The sequence below is a fragment of the Accipiter gentilis genome, chromosome 7, assembly GCF_929443795.1.
Source record: "Accipiter gentilis chromosome 7, bAccGen1.1, whole genome shotgun sequence".
Classification (NCBI taxonomy): Eukaryota; Metazoa; Chordata; class Aves; order Accipitriformes; family Accipitridae; genus Astur; species Astur gentilis.
Window position 1 is genome coordinate 23,570,262 of NC_064886.1, and position 21,163 is coordinate 23,591,424.

Genomic DNA, 21,163 nt, shown 5'->3' on the forward strand with positions numbered 1-21,163 from the left:
TGGCCCTGACCCTGCATTTTGAGGCACGGGTGAGAGTATCCGGAGTGTAGGATGGGTTGTGAAAAAATAACGAGTAAACCTAATCAGCCGAGATGGGTGTAGTCAAAGCACAAGGGTTAAGGGTGTCAAAATGACCTTGGGTGCTAAGGAAAGTGCCATTCCTTGCCTGTGTTGCCACTGTTTAAGAGATGTGCGCTAGCCTCCAGTTCCACCTCTCTGCCATTCACCAGTACCTCTTTCTTTGCTGGGCAACTCCTTGCTCACCAGCTGAAAGGTATCTCCAAATATTTCACTAATATCCTTAATTAATTTTACAAATCTTAATCCCCATCCTGGCCACACTCTCAAATTATTGTAGTTTCTACCTGTCACTTCTTCACCTGCTACCTAATATTTCAAGGCTTAACTGGACAGTGTGTAACCTCTTCTTAGTCCTCTGTAACAATGTCTGCTCTCTGTTCCTTTGTCTTAGCGTTTTCTCATCTGTCTACAGATTGCTGTTCTTCTTTTCAAGGCAATATCTAAGTGTGAAGCTGCTTTAGCCATTCATGAGGATGAGATTTATTATCTAGAAGCACACCAATAACACAGTATTAAAAAAATAAAATAGCGGTCTCTTTCATCAAAATCTAATGAACATGCGATTTAATCTTTATTAAGAATTCATTAAGTTCTCAGCAAGCTTGTCTAATGGAGCTTGACCAGGTGAAATGCTAATGCCTTCATTATCTTTAAATTAATTTTCAGAAATGTTCATTTCCCTGAGTTGTTCCCTGCACATCACTCTCCTGGGTGCCCACGGCTGCGCGGCTCTCTCCAGATGCCTGCTGCCGTGCTCATAGCAACACCGCTGTCCCCACCCCAGCCTCCGCACAGTTCACTGGAGTTTCCACACTGACGGACGCCTCCCGGTTTCTGACACTGTGAGCCCTTTCACCATAGCAGCCTTCTCGGCATTTTCAAGTCAGATACAAAGCTGCAAGCCTAGCATGCATTACTTTAAGACTGTTTCATGGAAAATAAATACATATGCATACATATATAAAATAAAATACATATATATATACATAAAAAAAACATGGGGTATATTTCAGTCCTCAGTATACTGATCTAGTCCAGCAAACAGGTTATTATCTTGATGCAATTTGCTTCAAAAAACAAGAGCTCTGCTCTTTGGAAAACAAGAGTCACTGTACACTAATTGTGTAAGCCAGCGTGGTCACCACCTGCGCTCCTGCGTATGGGCTCTGTGTGTATGCACTGCTGCACTGCTATTGTGATACCTACAGCCTCTCCCTTCAACCAAACCCCATCGCCCGCCATTCCAGCATGCTTCCGCAGAAGAAATTCCTAGAGATTAAATAATTTATTGGTGTTCATCTGCAGTACCATCTCCCCTGATCCACCTTTCGCACACAAACAAGTGCAGACCAAACCCACCCCACCGCAGCCCCAGATCAAACTGTCGGGGTGGAAAGCCCCCTTTCAAACCGTGAAAGGGGAAGCTTGGAGCCTTTACAGAAGTAGGGTACGCAAATGTCAGTGGGAGAAGCCGCGGAGACCGCCGTGCACTGGAGGCGAGCCTCCTCGCAGCGAGACCTCCCAGCCCCGCAGTGCCTTGGGAAAAGCACAGCCTCGGGCGGGGATGATGGTTTAGTTCCCTGTGAAGCCCCGAGGGCTGGACACAGCGGCCACAGAGTTGATACAGAAATATCCGGGTCACCCGCTAAGCCACTCCGGCCGGAGAGGAGCTGGGCTGAAGGCCCGGATCTCCCCCCGCGGCGCACGCACACTCACACGCACGCACACCCGGGGCGGCTACCGGAGTGCAGGGCAACAGATTGCCGAGCGGCGACCGGCCACTTCGGCTATTTCCGAGCCCGTTCGGCTTCTCCCCGACCGCCTCCGAGCGCTCTCCGAAGGCAGCCGAGCGCGGCGCTCGGCCGCCGCCGGGAGGAGCCGAGCGCTGCCGAAGCGGCATCGGAGCCGGCGGTTCGAGTCCCCGCTGGGCGCTGTCCACCACGCGAACCGCCTGAAAGCCGCAGCCGCGCCGGGACCTGCCCGCCGGCCGGCACAACCCCAGCTCCCGCGGCGGCCAGCCACAGCCCGGCACCCCCGCAAAGGCAGCCGCTCCCGGGACTGCGGAGCGCAGCCTGCAACACCCCCCCCCGCTCCCTGCACCTCATCCACACCCAGCTCTGCTGCCTCTCCCCCTCGCTAAGCAACCCCCCGTCCCCGGGGGGGCCCCTCCCAGCCACGGATCCCGCTGCAACCACTGGCATCGCAAAGCAGCAGCCGCTCCGTGCCTCTCCCCCACCGAAATCCAGAACCCAGACTAGCGCCCGGGCTTGTTCCGTGATGGCGCCCGCCTCGAACCAGCCCATCATGTCTGTTTCGGAGGGAGGCCAGGGTATTTCGTTGTATTTTAATTAAAAAAAAAAAGGGGGGGGGGGGGGGGGGGAGAATAACCGTGCCACGGGAGTACCTCCACCCCCTTCATTAGCCTTCCCCTGCACCTGCCTTCCTATGGGATGCAATTACTCCAGCCACGGTGACGTGTTGGAAGGGACCGAGCGGTGGGGGGTTTTTCACTGCTGTTTTATTGCACAGTAACGTCTAATTAAGCACAGGGAAGAGCGTGTGTGTGTAAGGGAGCGCCAACCAAAGCAGCCCCGGGCTCTGGAAGCCACCCCGGGCACCATCAGCAGCCCCGGACCAAGTTGGCAGGAGGGGTTTGAATGGAATTGGGGATGGGCGTCCAAGCTCGTCTTTCATTAATTAAAAGGAGAGGCTAAAACCTCAATAAAAGGGGCTTTGAGCGATAGGGAGCCTCGCCTTAAATCCGCAGAGCCGGCACGGCGACATTAAGCTTAAGTGACAGCGGTCCGCTTCACGGGGACATCTGCGCGGCCTCGCCCCGCGGCGGGGAAGGGGGGGAAGGTGGGCTGCCAGCGGCCGCTGGCAGCCCACCTTCCCCCCCTTCCCCGCCGCGGGGCGAGGCCGCCGGGCGACACTTCAGCACCACACCGGCCCTGAACAGCAGCGGGAGCGGCGGCGGCGGCCGTGCCTTCCCCCCGCCGTTTGCCTTCCCGCCCTCGCGGTCCCCTCAGGTAAACATGGCGCCCGCGGCCCTCACTCACCTCAGCGAGCCCCCGCCCCGTGCTCCCTCCCATTAAGGCCGATAACTCGTGTGTCCCCCCCTTTACCCCCACCCCCGGGGGGGTTCCCCCGCGGGACTTACTTCATCTGCTTCACGATGGTGCTTTTCCCCGATTCTCCGGCCCCTGTTGAAAGAGAGATGAGGGACGATAAGCGCGGGGGAAGGAGGCGGGTAAGGGGGACGCGGGGCAGGGAGGGGGCGACCGGGCCGCCAGCGGGTTCTCACCGAGCAGGAGGAGTTTCACGTCTTTGGCGGCGCTGATCCCGTCCTCCTTCAGGTTCTTCTCGATGGCCTTGCTCCGCTCCAAGGCGGCTCTTTCCTCGGCGCTCAGGGTACATCCCATGGCGGCGACGAAAATTTAAAAAAAAAAAAAAATTAAAAAAAAAAAAAAAAAAAGAGGGGGGGGGCGGAAAAATGCAGCCCCCGCCGCCGCCGCCTCGGCTGGCTCCCGCGGGCAGAGAGGAGGAGGCAGAGGCAAAGCCAGCCACCGGCGGGCGGGGGGGGGGGGATTGAAAGAAAAGAATTAAAGCAGATGGCCGCGAGCCTCCGGGCAGCGCAGCGCCTCCGCGGCGGGGCTCCCGGCTCCCTCCTGCCCCTCTCCCCGCGCCCGAGCGCTCAGTGCATCCAGCGGGGCTGCTGCGGGCGCGGCGAGCTCTTCCCGGCCGGGAGGCGGAGGCGGAGGCGGGGGAGGAGGAGGAGGAGGAGGAGGAGGAGGAGGAGGAGGAGGAAGAAGAAGAAGAAGAGGGTTGGCGGCGGGGGGAGGGTCCTTCCCTCTCCCGTGCTCCCGGCTGTCGCGCTCTCCCCTCCTTGGCGGGCGGCGGGTCTCTAACGGGGCGGCGGCGACGGGGCGCGCTGGCAGCGCTCGACGGAGCCGAATGAAGGGGCGGGAGCGGCGGCGAAAGGGAGGGGGCGCGCCGGGGCTCCGCGCTCCCGCCGGCCTCGCCCGCTCCCGTGACGCGGGCGGCTCGCGCATGCTCGCGGCGGCCCCGGCCCCGTCCCCGTCTGGGCCCCGGCCCCGGCCCCGGTCCCGGTCCCGGTCCCGCCGGGGCCGCTCGCTTCCCCACGGCCGGGCCCGGCCGCCGCGGCCCGCCCGGCGCCGCCGGAGGGGGGGGAGCGGGGTCCCGGCGGGGGCGCGCCTGGGCCCGCCGCTCCTCCGCGGCTTCTCCTGAGGGGAGGCAGGCGCCGCGACGGGGTCCGGCCCGGGCTGCAGCGCCCTCCCCGCCGCCCGGCCGGCGGAGAGGTCGCGGCCTGGGTGCCCGTCCCCCTCGCCCCGGGTCAAGGGCGGCCGTGACCCAGGCTCCTGCGCCTTGCCCCGGGCCGCTGCCCTCACCCGGAGGGGAGAGGCCCCGACTCGGGCTTCTGCCTCCCCCTCCCCGGCCGCTCGGGGCTGGGGTCTGCCTTGACGCGGCGGTGCAGGGCCGAGCGCCTCGGGGATGGGGGAGCGGGGAGGCGGCAGCGGCCTGAAGCGGGCGTTGGGCTCCCCAAAGTCCCGGGGCTGCCGTACCGCAGCCCTATGCAGCGTGGAGGTCCCTGGCTCCCCGCGTGCCGTGGGGGTCCTCCGAGCCCCCGCACTGCGCTTGTATCTGCCCCACGGCACGGCCCCCACGGCACGGCACAGCACAGCACGGCGTGTGTAACCTGCGAGGGGTCCTTCTCGAGCTCCTCACAGCTACATCGCTTCAATCGACACTTGCGATGCGAATCGTATCCATGCTTGATGCAAGGCACCGCGTTTGACCACCATTTTGGATTATGTTTTCCATCAGTGTAATTAACAGGGGTTTGGTGCGGGGGTTTTTGTGTTGCAGCGCAATCACAGATCTCTCCTTGCCACATGACCTGCCTTCTTGTCGTAAACGTTCCATGACATCTAACAATTATTTAGGAATTCTAGCGAGTTAAAACCGTGCAATTTTCCTGGCAGGTTTTGCCATTTCACAAGGTTGGAAACAGAGAAGAAAACAAATGTCAATGGGGAAAATAAAATAAAATAAATAGGACTTTGTTTAAAATGCTTTCCTAGAGGCCCAGACAAGTCACGATATATTCAACTTTAATCCATAAGATTGATTGATATGTGACAGTCTGACTATAAAAAGATCTAGAGAGGAAAGAATGAAGTGTTGAGCGCAGCAAGCGAAAATACATCAAACTAAAATGGACAAAATCAAGGACCGCTGCCTGATATATAGAAAGGACACCCACCACTTCAATAAACAAGTCTGCAAAGGGAGTTTTGGTTGTTAGGAAGTAGACGTGAATGGTGAGGCAGCTGATTTTGCCGCTAAAGCCCACTCCACCTCCCTGCCAGAAAGAAAATGGCTACAGGAGGCTTGACAGGAACATCTCTGTGTCGTGGGAAGGAAACGCTGGGTCCAGGCTGTGCTGGGGCTGCCTCGCAGGGGCTCAGGGAAGGCAGTGGGCGGCCGCTTGTGGTGTTGGATGTGGGTGACCGCGTGCTCACACTGTGTTGGTTTTCCACTTAGGACGTCTGTTCACTGCCTTCTCTGGGATCTTCTGCTGTCCTGAGTTCTGCAGTTTGCATATCCGGGACCCTTCCTTTAGGGGTAGAAATACAATTTCTAATAGCACTTATAGTATTTTAAGCACGACTTCCCTGGAGCTTTCCTTCCAGGCAAACATCATCTCCTCCCAGCACTGTTTCCCATCCCACTTTTCTCTCAGAACATGTTCTTACCATTTTGCCTCTACAGCTCTGGAATGAAGGGGAAAAACATGCCGTGTGGTTAACGAGGTAAGGAGGGGATGTGCGGCAGAAGCAGACAAAAGAAAGCAAAAGGGAACTCATAAATAATATTCGTGTATTCAGGGACCAGTAATATTTACCGCACATTTGTGAGCTAATAGGTAGTGTATATTTGAATTTTGGGTAATTTACTTCTGGAAGCTCAGGGGACTGAGATGGACAAGCAAGCCTACCGCATGTGTTCAGCAGGGAATAAATGGAGATGGGAGCAGTTACAAAGCGGTTCCTGCTCTTTCATATTCGCGCAAATCTCTTGTGTAAAATCAATAGGATCAGAATTTCAATCAATAAGTTTCATTTCAATGGTTCTAGCCAGAGGGCATTATGAAAAGTACCTTATAGGAAAGGCACAATCAAGAAATCCAGAGGCAGTGTCCTCATGAGATGGCTGCATTTACTTCCCATCTTCTCCAGCAGCTTGCCAGCCTTGGAGTCATATTGGGATACCCTCCAAGGGTTTTACTAAGAGAATTAGTCTTTTGTATCAGCCTCTGGCTACTTGTTAATCTGACAAATTTGTAGCTTGCGCCTCCTGCCATGGAGAAAATGATTTCTCTTCTGCTTGACCAGCGCGGAGTCCACACTCAGCCCTTTGTCCCATGTACATCCCTGTCACTACACAAATATCTGCTAATTTCTTTCTTAAGGGAAGATTGGAAATGGGCAAGTCTTCTTGCTCTCTCAGCTCTCAGAAAGATTCAGGGGAGCAGCTGTGAAATTGAGCCATTTTTGAGCCATTTTTACGCTGCTGCTAATTGAGCGGAGCTGATGGAAATGTTTCCTTTGAAATTTTCTTAGAGGGAAATTTTGTTTTTTGAAAAATCTGCTTATTCATGGCAGACGAATTTCAAGAACCTGAAAAGAAAAAAGCCTGCCTCACCCACCAAACAATCAAAACATGTACCAGCCTACTTGGCTTTTGAGATAAATATGTTGGGTTTTGTTACTGAAAATGATGTTTCCATTTTTCAGGAGCTGACAGAAGTCCTCTTTTAATACAAAGTGGTTGCTGGCAGTAACAACTTCAGATGAAAATAGGCTTTTTTTTTTTTTTTTTTTTTTTTTTTCTTAAATAAAACAGAACCTCTCCATAAAGGTGGGGAGGAGAATCTTTTTTCTGGCCATTCCTGCAATCAAACTATTTCATTCGAGGTGTGTAAAGGACATGCTTGTTTCTGCTTGGACTGTTATCTTTACAAACCTAAGAGTCAGCAGTGTATTTTAAACCAAAACCCTTATTCTCCTGTATCTCCGATCTGTGCCCCGGCACAAACAGGCTTCTTTCTGCAATCAGTTTTCAACCATTCTGCTAGAAAAATTAATCCGATAGTAATTTCTTTAAGAAGTGAAGGATGGTAACAGAACTGGCGGATGCCTTTGAAACAGACTGTGCCAAAGTGATGTTGCAGGACAGATGATGACTTTGTGATCTCAGGTGTGTTGTCTTCCTGCGGGTAATGGGTATCTCTAAAGATTCTCCTGGCTGCATCCAGACTGGGGAGAGGTGTGCCCTCCAGCACACCTCACCGTCCTGGGCTCTGACTACCCGGGTCAGGGTTTGTAGAGTGCTCTGGCTTTCTTCCTAGAATCATAAAATCATGGAATAATTTGGGCTGGAGGAGACCTTTAAAGGTCGTCTAGTCCAACCCCCCTGCAATGAGCAGGGACATCTTCAAGTCGATCAGGTTGCTCAGAGCCCCGTCCAACCTGACCTTGAATGTTTCCAGGGACGGGGCATCTACCACCTCTCTGGGCAACCTGTGCCAGTGTTTCACCACCCTCCTTGTAAAAAACTTCTTCCTTATATCTAGTCTAAATCGACAATCTTTTAGTTTAAAACCATTACCCCTTGTCCTATCGCTACAAGCCCTGCCAAAAAGTCTGTCCCCACCTTTCTTATAAGCCCCCTTTAAGCATTGAAAGGCCGCAATAGGGTGTCCCCAGATCCTTCTCTGCTCCAGGCTGAACAACCCCCACTCTCCCAGCCTGTCCTCATGGGAGAGGTGTTCCATCCCTCTGATCATCTTTGTGGCCTCCTTTGGACCCGCTCCAACAGGTCCATGTCCTCCTTGTGCTGAGGGCTCCAGAGCTGGATGCAGTACTGCAGGTGGGGTCTCACCAGAGCGGCGGGGAACCACCTCCCTCGACCTGCTGGCCATGCTTCTTTTTATGCAGCCCAGGGTATGGTTGGCTTTTCTTCCAGCCCAGGCATCTTGTTTTCTTTTGCATAGAAACATAGGAGAGGTGTGATGAGGTGGGAGGCAGGGAGCCCATCTGGGTCTCACAGTCTGGACATGGCCTCAGGGAGCATTTGCAAACCCCTGCCGCCGATGCCAGCATGTGTTCTTGGATGCCACTAGTGCATGCCTCACAGCTTGCCAGGAGGTAGTAAATAAAACAGGGTGGGAAAACTATCCAGCGGGCCTCAAGAAGGATGAATCTTTCTTTGACTTAAAGTCTCACAGCTACCACAACATTCCCACCACCACAAGTGAAGTTGCAATAATGTTGGTGAGAGCATCACGTTGCATCCCATTCCCGTAATTAGTTGGTATTGCTGGTTGAGCATATCCTCAGTGAACTGGTAGTGGTGGTTTGAAGAGGGAGTGGGGCAAATCCAGGATGCGATGACCGTAGGAGGCAAGCTGCAGTGCTTTGCAGTTTGACATTCCCCTCCTACTTCGGGATTGTTCTGTCCAATCTGTAATCTTATATTCCTTCAGTATGGTTTTAATGTACATGCTAATGGAACAGCCACCAATCCCATGGAGAGACAGCAATGCATTCTAGCAGACCTCACCATTAGAAAGTTTTCCCCGGATATTCAGCCTAGTTTTTCATTCTTCAAATTGATGTCAATTACCCCCCAGCTAAACCTAGTTATGCAGTGGAAGACAGGTTTAAAATACTGCATGATCTCACTAAATTGGAGAAATGGGCAGAAATCAATGCAATGAGAGGCAATAAGAACGCCCATAAAGGTTAAGTGGTTGATGAAGGAAGGATTAATGAAATGCACGGATACTAGGTCAAATTACAAATATCCTTACTTCACTCTTACTCACTCCATACCCCACAAATACGTTCTACTTCAGCAAATCAAATGAGGAAGCACCTTAGAATTTGACTAGCAACTTGGAGAAGTAGAGACCAGTATTAAGGGAAAAGAAGGTGTGGGGTGCGTTTATTGTGTGGAACATTGGCATCAAAACAAGAATGAGATATCCCTATTTAAAAAAAAACCAATCCCCCCAAAACACCAATACCCAAACAAACAACACCCCCCCCAACCCCCCACCCCCGTGAATAAGAATATGACCTGCAATATACTTGTCGTCAAGAAGTTGGAGAGCCTGACCAAGTTTAGAGAAATGCTGAAAATCTTCCTTTCGTTGTTAGTTTTTCATGCCTATTTGGGTGGACAATGATAACTACAGGACTTGGGATCACTGACAGCTCTTGTCTTGGAATTCGTTGAAGTTTTGGGGCTAGGGCTTACGGGGCTAGAAATGTTTGCCATCTGGAGTGGCAGTGGTTAACACATTTGCATGACAGAGAAGTACAATAGCTTGTCTTCAAAGTACTTGGAACTAACCTTAGGAAGTTTTTTGTTCAAGTCTCTCATGCCACAGAGGGGAGAACAGAGAGAGATCGGGATGTGTTCAGGAGAAAATAACAAATGCCAGATAGAAGATCTGCCAGGGAAGCCGAGGAGAACTGCATGTACCAGGGCTGGAGGAGCTCTTGGAGCTGGTCTGTCTACCAGTCCCAGAAGACGGCAGGCTGAATGAAAGCACTGCTCAGTACTGTGGCTCACACCAGCAATTTCCCAAGGATCCACATCAGTTTCTGCACAATAAAGGCTTTTTAATATAAAATTAAAGGTTTCTACTACTTATTGTGAAAATAAATTTATCATGTGGCCTGAAATAGGACATTACCTAAATCCACAGAGAGCCCCGAGTTATGGTTTGTGGAAGTGAGAAGGAACTTGTCAATAACCCTTAATGAGGTGTGAACTCCTCTCCCTTTTCTGCAGTGACTTTCAACTCCCAGCTCCAAGGAGACTTTTCAGTGCCAATGTTTTCCATTTTCTAGTGGTCCAGGGACACATGGCAGATAGAGAGAAAAGCTTGGAGGCCTAAAAAAAAAAAAAAAAATCACAAGCTAAATGATTAACTGTTTTGCTGCTGATCATTGAGAAGAAATCAGTACAGACTCCCTTGTGGGTGTTTTCGTTGTTGGGGACAGGTTTACATAAAGATGAACTATTTTCTGTCCCTCCATCCGATTCAATTTCTGCTTGTATGGTAGTGCGGATATCCATACTTTGGTGGTGATGTGAGAACATATATGGAACAGAACTAGAAGTGGGGAAGAAGCTTACTTCTATCCACTTTCTGCAGTAAGAAACCTATAATAGCATGAATGATTCAGCAGGTGCACTAGTAACCTTGAAAAGCCAGGAAACTGAAGCTATACAATGTTGTCCTTCAGGCAAGGGTGAGATAGCACCAAAAATGAGACAGGGTAGCTGACCTTGGCTTGGGGCTTAAGGAGGACAAGGACCCTGTCAGCCCTTTACCATTCCTATTTCTGCAGTATGAAGGGTGATGATTTAGTAGGAATGAAACAATTCCTGCCAGGATCCAGGAACGCTGGTTAGAGGCATAGTCTTGATTCCTCTGTGCAGGAAAATCATTCATTGCTTGGTCTTGGTGAAACCAAGCTTAACCTTCTGCATTAAGCATGCAAGCTCAAACATGCAACTGGTTGCTCAGCTACTATCATCAGATGCAAGATTTGGATAGACAGTTTAAGCAGCTCCATTTACAGCACTTCAGGAGCATTCCTGTTTTTATATAAATGCTATCTAGAAACCTTGCAGCTCTCATTCACACAAGTAGTCCTGATGAGTGATCTTATTGAGGAATGCTAATTCAGTCCCTGAAAATAAGAGTGTATACTTCACAGTTCTCAGAAGCTAACTCCAAGTACAAATATACCATTAGTTACATACAACTCCTGCTCTTTTTCTCCGCAAAAACCTTTTGGTGGGTTTTTTTGTATGGAATTATCACATTGTTCTTCTATTAGAAGTATGTGTTAATATATTTAAAATAAGCATCAGCTTTACCGAGTGTTATTTCAGTGTCATGCAGTGCTTCCTGATTGTAAGTACTGATGTGATTCAGGCAGGCTAGCTTTAGCTGACAGAGGCTATAATCAGTGTAGGAAAAGAGACACTCCTCCAGCAGAGGATGAATAATGGGAATCATCTCTCACCTTTGATTTTGAAGAGAGCCTGTAGAGACTGGCTGTCCTTGGCTGAAGTTAACCTTTGTGAGCATCCCTCACAATGCTCTAAGCCAAGGACTTGCTTTCACTGGGAGGGAATGGGGGAGAACAAGTTCTGCACATGCAAAACAGGCAGTGTTATTCTGAGAAGGTCATATTGGGGGAAATGACATCTCCGTCAAGGACGAAACAGTACCTGAAGCAAACTCAGTATTTGGAGTATCAGTACACTCAGTTAATATCAAAATATTGGCTGGATGCTAAACCTGATCCAGGTTCAAAAAGCAGGAAGAAAAAATTCATGAAGAAAAGATCCATCAAAGGTTATTAAATACACAAAATTACTGCCTCTGGCTAAAGATGTCCCTGGGTGACAGGCTGTCTGGAGCTGTGAGTGCCAGAGGAGAGGGCTACTGTACGTGTGCCTTGCTTACATACCCTCCTACCGCAGCCTCCGTTGGCCTTGGTGAGAATCAAGGAGACTGGGCTGGGCAGCCCATCGGTCTGGCATGCAGTAGCCATCCTTACCTACTGAGTTTGACTGTGGCTAGGAAATATATCGCAACACTTGCCAAGAGGAGTGCATTTCCCTAGAGGACTGCTCTTGGCTGTTTCTTATGGCTTCACCAGGCAGCAGCAAAACTCCCCTTGATTTCAGTAGTGTCAGAAATTTAGCATCTGGCCAGATCAGGAGAGTTCTGCATTAATGATTAAGATGTTGAAAAATGCATCGTCACAGCATGAAGAATCCAGACTTCCATAGTAAGTCCAGTTTATCTGAGATATATTTGACTGCTGCCTGGACCAGAAGATCCCAGGTTTGGCTGAAAATGCTTATTCTGTGGCTGAAGAATTGTTTTTCAAAGGTACTGCATGAATTCCCTGATCTCCCAACAGAACTGTGTCCAGAAACTTTGGATGGTGGGGTGGGATCTCTGGCAACCTGCATCGATAGTTCACATGAGTATTAAGCTGGCTGCCTCTTGCTTTCTCTCTTCTTGAATTCTTTGCGGAATGTCATGTGCTTTTCTTCACTTCCTGCACTGTTGGGGACAACTACACTGAATTATTAAACACCTGCCCTATTCCACCTTTCAGCAGGAGGTGACACGAGACATAGATAGTCCTATAGTTTGGTGTTCATATTTGGCATGAACAGCATTGTGTAAATGTAAGATATTAATAGCTTCTTGATTTTTGAGTAGACCATGTTTGGAAAAGGGTAGATGATCCCTTAGCATGTACACAACAACGATGTTTCTTTCTACCCTCTCTCTTTTGTTTTGCTTGATATGAAGAACAAAATAGGTCAATGAGAGGGTTTTTTAAAGTGCTGAAGTACTGAAGATAAATGTGGTAGGACTCAACCTCTGTGTGCAAAGCTGGAAGTTGTTTGGATGAAGGTATTGAGAGAAAATTCAGGCTGGATATAAGTCCACTGCCTTCAACAGGCTGATACCAAGGCAGAATTAAAATGTGTTTTCTCTAAGGCAGAGACTAAGGGTCTTCGCAGCCATTTATTCTTCTTGATAATAATCAGTGGTTGTGGAGGGTTTGGAGGTTAATGTGACAACCATAGATCTCCTCTGTCCCAGGGCAGCCCTGACCTGCATGAATTTAACACCAGAGGCCTGTATATCTCAGAAGCCAGATCATAGTTGTACCTGTGCTCCTAGCAAGAGGAGGATGGGTCAGGAGGGTTCTCTGGCTGCTCAGCTCCAGAATTGTTGTCAAGCAAATAAAATGTGCCTTGCCCTTACGTCAGCTATGTGTACCTTAGCACGGGATTACAAAACATCAAACCAAAGCCCAACAAGGAACGGAGGATATGTCCTGGGCAGTTTTGACATAAAAAAATTGTGAGGACCTGTAATTCCTCTATCCGTTGTAGGAAATGGGTCATAAGACTGGCTGGCTCGGGAATAAATACAGTTTTAATCTCTTACCCAAGACTACAGCAAATCATTCCCAGTGAATCCCAGCTAAATGAACAGATATAATGGCCATATTTGAGGAAAGAAAAATCTGCTTGCAAGTGTGGCTATGCTGCTGGGTAATTGGGTTGCTCTGTTCACTCTCTGACGCAGGACAAGGCTCATTCAGACAGGCAGGACCGTTCCCGTGTGCCCAGACGAGCCAGCTGACTTTGGCAATGACCCTCCAGTACATCGTGGCTGGGCATAGGCTGGGCAATGACCTTCCAGTACATAGGCTGGGCAACGACGCACCTACCCCTTGATTGCACCATGCCAGGAACAGCCCTGGGAGGCCATCCTGCCCTGGGGTACTCGGTCACCTTCTTGCAGCTTCTCTGGCGAGCGAGCGGTATCGTTGGTTGCTGGGTGATGCCAGCGCCGAACGGCAGTACAAACACATGCTTGTGTCGCTGGGCTGGTCCAGGCAGGGGCTGGCAGAGCGTAAATCTCTGCCTGTTTTTCTCTTTCCTTGTAAGAACTTCAGCCCCATGTCTTATTCTCAGATCCTGGCCTCTGCTGAGCCACAGTGAAACTGCACTGTGTTTTTCTATGGAATACAAGACAAGAAGGGAATTAAGCTGTACATTACTGCCAGGAGGGTCACAAAGAGAACCCCAAATCCTGGGTGCCATCTTAATAGGGGCTGCTCTGTTCCCTAAAAATGTTCTTTACAACTTCTGTTGCAGCGCTACAGAGAAATACATGCCAGGCCCTCAAGGATTTGTTCAAGATGCAGCAATAGGAATACATTGCAGGAAATAGCAGAACAGGGCACTGAATCCTTAAATATATACAGAGTTATCAAGGGGTATCTAAATCCCTTGGGTTACGACCATAGCAGGACATGTAGGTACCTACTGGCTTCTTCCTAAAGTCTCCGTCTGGTTCCACTAGACATGTAGGAAGAAGGATGGAGTGTCTCCAAATAACTTTTGTGGTTGTACTGGGCAGATGCAAGTCTAACAAAATTCATTACTTTATAGAGAGAAGTGGAGAAGCCTTGTCTGAAGAAATCTTAACCTGTGCAAATCTCAGATGTCCGAGATCCTTCTCCTGACCATGTTTTACATTTTCTCTTTTCTTCCTGCTATGTTTTGTCTCCAGGTTTTTTCTCCTTCTCTCTTAACTGCCTTTCCTCACTTCATTCCACCCTGTTATTCCCAGGTTTGTTTTCTGGCTCAAATTCCTGCTCCCTTTTAGAGAGCATTGGGGATAGCTGAGAAGACGTCTGCGACCCACAGATAAACGATCTCCACTGCGAGTAACTATTTCAGCTCTTGCTATGCAGTGACACAGGGAGCCGTTGCTGCCTGTTAAACCAAAACCCTCCTTTGGGAGCAGGTCCTTGCTACCTGGGAAGCTTTTATCTTCCGAATACCTTTAAACCCACACGTGAGCCCGAGTTTGCTTGCCTCAAAACAAAACTCAGTAGCTGTTGTCAGCAGTGCCAAGGCGAGATGACGTGAGTCTGCGGGTGCTGGTGCCCTGCTCTGGTTCTGCTTGCTTTCTGCACTGCCAGGAAGCCGTCTGAAGGTGGTTAGACACGGTTTATTTGCACAAGGCTGGGCGCTGCAGGAATCGCATTCACATGACTTCAGGTCAGCTTAGAGCAGGGCAAACCCTGGCAGAGAGACCTGTCCCCCCCACCCCGCGTTGGAGAGGGAAATTCTGGTGGAAGCATAATTTATTCGGGGCAACATTGTCACACCTGGTCCTGATCCCCCCAGGCACCCTCGGTGCCAGGGTAACAGCCTGAAAAGTGCCTTCCTCCTTGTGTGCCGCTGAGGTGCGACCTGTGTAGGGAGCAGCAAACCCCCACTTTGGGTTTCCTGAGAAGTCTTTCCTCTGGGACAACTTCGTGCGATGAGATGAAGAGCTGCAGGTCTGTGGCCCGCTGACTGTGTTCCTGTGGCTGTGGCGTTTCAGGAAGGCGTAGCAGGATCTGCTTTGCGAGTCCTGGGTTTCCTTGCCAGGAGATTTGCCCTGTTGATGTCCCTGTGGTGGTGGCCCTGGGTGGACACGTTGTAGGAGCGGAGCGGCTGTTTCCTACTGGCAAAGAGCAACAGAGGCAGCTCCTGGTTGTGCAGTGCCTTTGCTGATACAAACAGTTTTGCTTTTCCCCTGTGGCAGGACAATCTTACCTTGGTTTGCTTGGCTTTGTTGAGAGAAGGAAGCTGAAGGGGTAGGAGTTATCTGAAACTCCCACTCATCTGCCTGGTACATTGCTTCTCTTGCAGAATATTTAGCTTTCAGGCCGTGGAGACTGCATCAAGCTTCATCAGCCGATGTTGAATGTTTTTGAAGTTTCAATTGCTTCCTTGCCTGAGATGGAGCTATCATTTTTATTGCTTTGGTTGCTTAGGCAGGGAAGGGGAAAGATGAACAAATCAGGACAGCCCTCTTGAATTAGGATTGATTTTCATGAATTCTTCTTGTTGATTTTGAAACACAATTGTTTCTAAAACATTTAATTGATTGAGGGTTTTTTCCTTCTTCTTTCTTTTCAGCAGCATTTGTCCTCAGCCATTTGCCACTGCTGGGAGAGGAGAAAAAAAAAAAGAAAAAAAGAAAAAAAGCTCTGTGTGAGATCAAGATTTCAACGCATTACACACCAAAACATTTGTTGCTGTTTACTTTTAAAAGTGCCTTTCTGAGGCAGCACAGCTCGAGCTGCCATCTGTTCGGGATTACGCTTCAGAACTCCTGGTTTCTCTGCAGACCTCCTGCCCGGTGCTGCTCCATCTGCAGAGGGAAGAGGTGCTGGGGAAGGGGCTGGCTGCAGGGGGAAGGCACCTTTACAGCTGGGTCTGCACTCCTGGCCGGGTTGTCAGGGGACCACTGAGATGGGAAAAGATTCCTGGTAGCGAAGGTGACTCCAGAGCATGTTTTCTGAGGTTCACTGAGATGTGACGTGTTTGTTAAAATACGAGAGGACCAGGTTGGGAGTGTTGCTATTCATCTCCACTATTTAGGCAGACATCAGGGTGATCTGGCAGGCATGTGCTGGAACCCCTATGAAAGCCGCTGCCCAGCTCGGATCCTCAGCTGCAAGGGGTGGTGGCAAGTGTAACCACGGCCTGGAGTCCATTGCTCAGGCAGGCGCGAGCATCTTCCAGGGCTGGGAATCCCTCAGGCAGCAAGTGTGTACATTGCTCGGTGAATTGACTGAGTGAGGTTTTCTTCAGGAGCAGGTGCAGGCTGGGTTTAGCTTTGTGCTTTGGGAACAAAGTGCTTTTCAGTGCAAGAAACGTGAGGTTTCATTGAGGGGTGGTCTTTTTCTCTCTTTTCCAAACTAGGTTTGGGCAAAAGGTCTAAGCAAAGTCTCTGGGCTTCATTTGCCCAGGAAGAGGGTCAGCTCTTGTTGCCAGACATACAGATCCTGCTCTAAACACACAATTTTCACTGCCTCCAAGAGCCTGCGCTGGTCCCTGCGGGTGGTGGGAAGCTGGAGAATCCCGGTGACCAGCCATAAACCCGCTGGAGATGCCGGCGCAGCGCTCAGCATTTTCATCCCTGCTTGGGTCTGTCTTACAGGCTCTAACGGCAACAGATGCTAATTATTAACGTGGCAATCGTCACCTTTGTGGCTGTAACTCTACTGGTCTCTCTTGTACCCTTAGTCCATCCCAGCTCCAACATCACTGATACGACAAATAGTTAAGTTGCGCAGAAGCTCTGCAAGCCTGGAGGTGGGTCTGTATTTACCAGCTTTAGAAATCAACAAACGGAGGTACCGAGAAAACAGAGACTAGAACCAGCCTGCCAGCAGCTCTGGCAGCAGGGTATTGCTTGAGCGTGCATCAGGGAACCTCAGCACAGGTTTCTGCCTGGTTCAAAGGGTCCTGGTTTTTCCAACGCCATCTTCTGGGGCCAAATGTATGAAATTGCTCAGAGATGTGAAAAATGAGCAGTGTTTTTTACAAGTACTCAGCAAACAAGAGCTCTCGTTGTGCCAGGGCAGTGCAGATGAAGGAAACTTGTTTCTCTGGGCCTGATTTTGGATGCTTTTTTACATTTTTTGACGTCTGGGCTCGGTGACCTGAGGGAGCTCTGAATTATGGTGAATGCAGTAGCATGGTTACCCTGGGTCTCCACTATATGCTGTGAGTCCCCGACACACTTCTGCTACAGAGGCTAAATGGATCTGCATTTCCAGATGGTCTCTTACCTGGATTTGTAAATACAGCCAGAAATAATAAACTTTTTACAGATGAACAGAATTTAAGCTCCCGATTGCTTGAGCAGTTTTCAAAAATTGCCCTGATGCTTCTTAGTGACTTCAGTAACTTGGAGAAATACATTCTCTTATATGCTTCTCATCTATTTACTTACACTTCTGCTGCACAGAAATTATTTGCACAGTTAGCAAAGAGACAAGCCAAGGTCCGTTAATGGCACCATCACTGTTTATAGCAGTGCTGCCATTTGGAGGATCTGTTCTTTCTTTGGATAACTGAGGCCGTGCAATCTTCCCCCCCACCCCCCCACCCCGCAGAGCAGCGCAGCGGGCTCAGGCATGCTCAGCGCTAGCACCCGGCATTCAGCAGCAAGCCCAGGGGAGAGGGTTTGGTTTCAAACACTGGGGCAGGGAGAAATCAATGTGATTCTCTAGTTTGATTCTCAGCTTTCAGTGGTAAGTTGCTGCTCTACATTTGGTGTGCGCAGTACAGCTGCTCCAGTGGAGCCCTGTGATGGGCTCATCCAGCTATTTCTCTTCATCCACACACTGGATTTTTATCGGTTTATCACTAATCACTTTATATAAGTGTGGTAGAAACATATGCAAGGTTGAGCACGTAGAGGTTTTGCACTAGTTTAACCATGTTGACTCAGGAAAGAGTTTCTATTAACCTGGTGCGGGGTTTGTGAGAAGCTGGGGATGGGGAGGAAGTATTTTGCTCTTCTAGTGGCCAGAGAGGCTATGCTCATTTAGCCGATCTATTCTGGAACTAAAATGCATGTTAGACCTTCTCTACTCCTCTAGGAAGATGTATTTTTCCCCTCTGTGTCTGTGTATCAATAAGATCCAGACTGAAAGTGTGCCAGTACTCTTCCAGATAATATCACCAAAATGCAGAGGAAAGAAATCGTGAACTTTCTGCATGGGTACCCGGGGGCTTGCAGGGCTCCTGTGACTGCAAGGATGCTGGCTGTGGGCAGAGTGGGAGTCAAGAGCCACCTTGACAGCACTGGTCTGGGAAGGCACTGGCCAATTTTTTCTTGGGCTAATCACATCAGGCAATGGAGCCAGCAGCAAACTGTGTCACGGAGAATGTAAAATATTGGCAGCGTCCCAGGCCTTTCCGTTAGAGCTGGATTTCCCGTCTCCTCTCCCTCCTTCCTCAAGCCCATGTTGCTGCTGCTCTTTCTTAAAGAATTAAAGAATGTCAGATTCTGGCTCCTGTCAGGTCTTGGTGTTGTCGACCGAGGCGTCCTGGCGAGACGCTGAGCCGCAGCCCAGCAGAGTGTCAGGGAATCTGCTTTCTAAGGTTATGAAATCAAGGCTTGGATTCTAATAGGGAATTAATCTTTTCATATTCCTTTTTAGCCTGTGCAGTTCTGACCATCTCTGTATTAATATTTTAAGTGGGTTTTATATGCTTTCTTGAAAAAGTGGGGCTGAAGGAGGTGGGACAGATTGCCTTCTCCCTGCTGGAAGATGACACTGTCTAACCCTCGGGTCCAGTACATGTGGCTGGAGGGAGCAGCCCTCCAGCTTTTTGCTGAAGACTGAGGTCAAATTTGAGAGGCATGTGGGAGATGAGATACGAGCCTGACATTTCCCTTACCAGATTCACAGTGGGGTGCTGGGTCAGCACGCCAAGGCTGACCAGCATCGTGGTTTGCAGCCTCTTCAACATTTTCCATCAAAGGCTGGGCTAGCAGACCCTGCACAGAGGTCTTCAGGGACCTGCACGCAGCACCCGGTCCTCACTCCACCAGCACCAGCGGTGTGGCTGGATTAGGCCCTGCTTTTCCGATGCAGCTGCTAGCTTGAGCTCAGCATTCAGCAACTCTCTGGGCAGAGATCAAAGGCTTCATCAGAGAATGGTGGTGCTGTTACTTATGCTTGGTTTCTAATCAAAAAGACACAACCCATCAGCAAGTCTCGCTGATGGGACACGCGGGTTGGTGAATCCCTTCCTATTTATTGCTGCCAGTGGTTAGGAGGTGTTTTTGATTTTTGGTTGCGTGGCTGTGTTCCTCAGTTGTCAGGCTGTGTTTAATGATTTAATTAGTCATGCAAATTTCACTGGAATTTTTGTACATCTAAGTCGTTACTCTAGCAATTAAAAGGCTGCTTTGATGAGCTCCTCTTGTGATGCCTGGCGCAGCGGAGCCTGCTCAGCAAGGTTTGGATGGGGTGGGTGGTGAATTGACAAAGGAGCTTTGCTTTCTGCCTCATTGAGGGAGCATCAAGGGTATGGAGAGGAGGGATCTCATCCCAGCAGCGGAAGACCCCACACAAATTTGTACATTAGTGATGTACCAGCACTTGGGAAGCTGAAGCTAACAAGCAATAGCTAGTTTCTGTTGGAGTAAAAAGTTGGCCTGGGGCACTGCATGAATTCATTACTTGCAACGTTATTGATGCCAGTGGGAGTCCCTCACGGGATCCATCATCAACTGGCCAACTAGGCAGAAACCTCCCAGTTTCCCCACTCAGATAGGCTCACTGGGAATCAACAGGAGGAGATTTTTCATGGGCAACAATGAGCTTCTCTGAAAGAGAAAGATCTGGGGCCATGTTCAATAGTGCCCTCAGACCAAATTGTGCATATCTCCTAGTGTAAATTGGACAAAAACTGGCTGAGGTAACTGGAAGAGCAGCAGTCCTCAGGCTCATATGATGGGGGCAATTATTTTCTTGTGAGTATGTGTATGGATATGTGTCCAGGCTAAGAAGCAACTTGCATAGGTACCTATCCTGCCAGAGGAACCGGTGGTGAACAGGAATAGTTTCCAGTTGCCCAGGAGGGCAAGAAGAAGAGGGCAGCTGTATTTCCTCACCGCTTTTGGCTCTGGAGCTGCTGGCTATGGGACAGGAGATTGACGGTGGTGCTCAGCCTGCGGACGTGGCTCATTATATGGAGTGCAAGTCACTTCTGTGGATGGGTCTGAGTTTTATGGGCCTACAGAGCCTTGAGGTTAGAAACATGTTTTGTTGGTTCTTGAACAGCAGGACAGACCTTCTGGAGAGAGGGTGCTCAAAGGGCACAGCCTGGTGAAGGGCTGGGCACTTTAATTCAAGCCAGCATCAGTAGGCCCGAAGTGAATGCAAAAGCTTTGATTATTGGTTCTTTGGAAACCCATTTATCCTGCCTATCACCACCCTAAAATTAGGTTTTGTTTCTCAGCCCTTAATTGCTTTACTTTGTCAAATATTGTTTGATGGGAAATCAATCTCAGTGTTTTTTCTATTGCTTTCCCAAAGAAGCCTCCCCTTTCTCCAACTTATTCCATTAATATTTATTGCACTGGCAGGTAGGATCCTGAATTAAAGTTTCTGTTATTTCCTCATCTCCCTGATGCTTTCTCTGTACTTTTGATCAATGTTCAAGTTGCTTTCACTCTATAAATTTATTGCCCTACATTTTCTGTTGCAGCGCCTAAGCTGCAGCTGTATTTTGCTTGCAGGCCTCCTGAATCCACATCTCCTTAACGCTGTCTTCTTCCAGCCTCTTCTGTCTCTGACTTTCAGATCCACTGTAAAGAAGCAGCTTCTTAGGACCGTGTCACCACCGCTTTAATCAATGCTGTATTTGAGCCATGTATCTGTGAATATTGGGGGCTAGCTGGGGACAGATTTCATGTTGGAAGGTGGCGAAGACGTTCTCTGTGGGGGAGGCATTAGCTTGAGACACTGTTCTGCCCCAAACAGAAACGTGGCATTGGGCACACGATGATTTGGGCATTAGTGCAACTTCCTGCCTTTCCTGGCCCCCTGGTACTGAGGTTTAA

General features: G+C 49.7%; 1 protein-coding gene across 2 annotated transcripts in view; it reads right to left on the reverse strand.

The window, feature by feature from the left end:
* Positions 1 to 3,519, reverse strand: part of GNAO1 (G protein subunit alpha o1) — a 146,768-nt gene extending 143,249 nt beyond the window's left edge. For both annotated transcript variants that reach the window (XM_049804385.1, XM_049804386.1), the window contains exons 1-2: positions 3,386 to 3,519; positions 3,242 to 3,284 (exon numbers count right to left, since the gene is read on the reverse strand). In XM_049804385.1, the coding sequence (XP_049660342.1) occupies positions 3,242 to 3,284; positions 3,386 to 3,503 (161 nt within the window). In that variant the 5' untranslated portion in view covers positions 3,504 to 3,519. The remainder of the gene's footprint in view (positions 1 to 3,241; positions 3,285 to 3,385) is intronic.
* Positions 3,520 to 21,163: the final 17,644 nt, after the last annotated feature.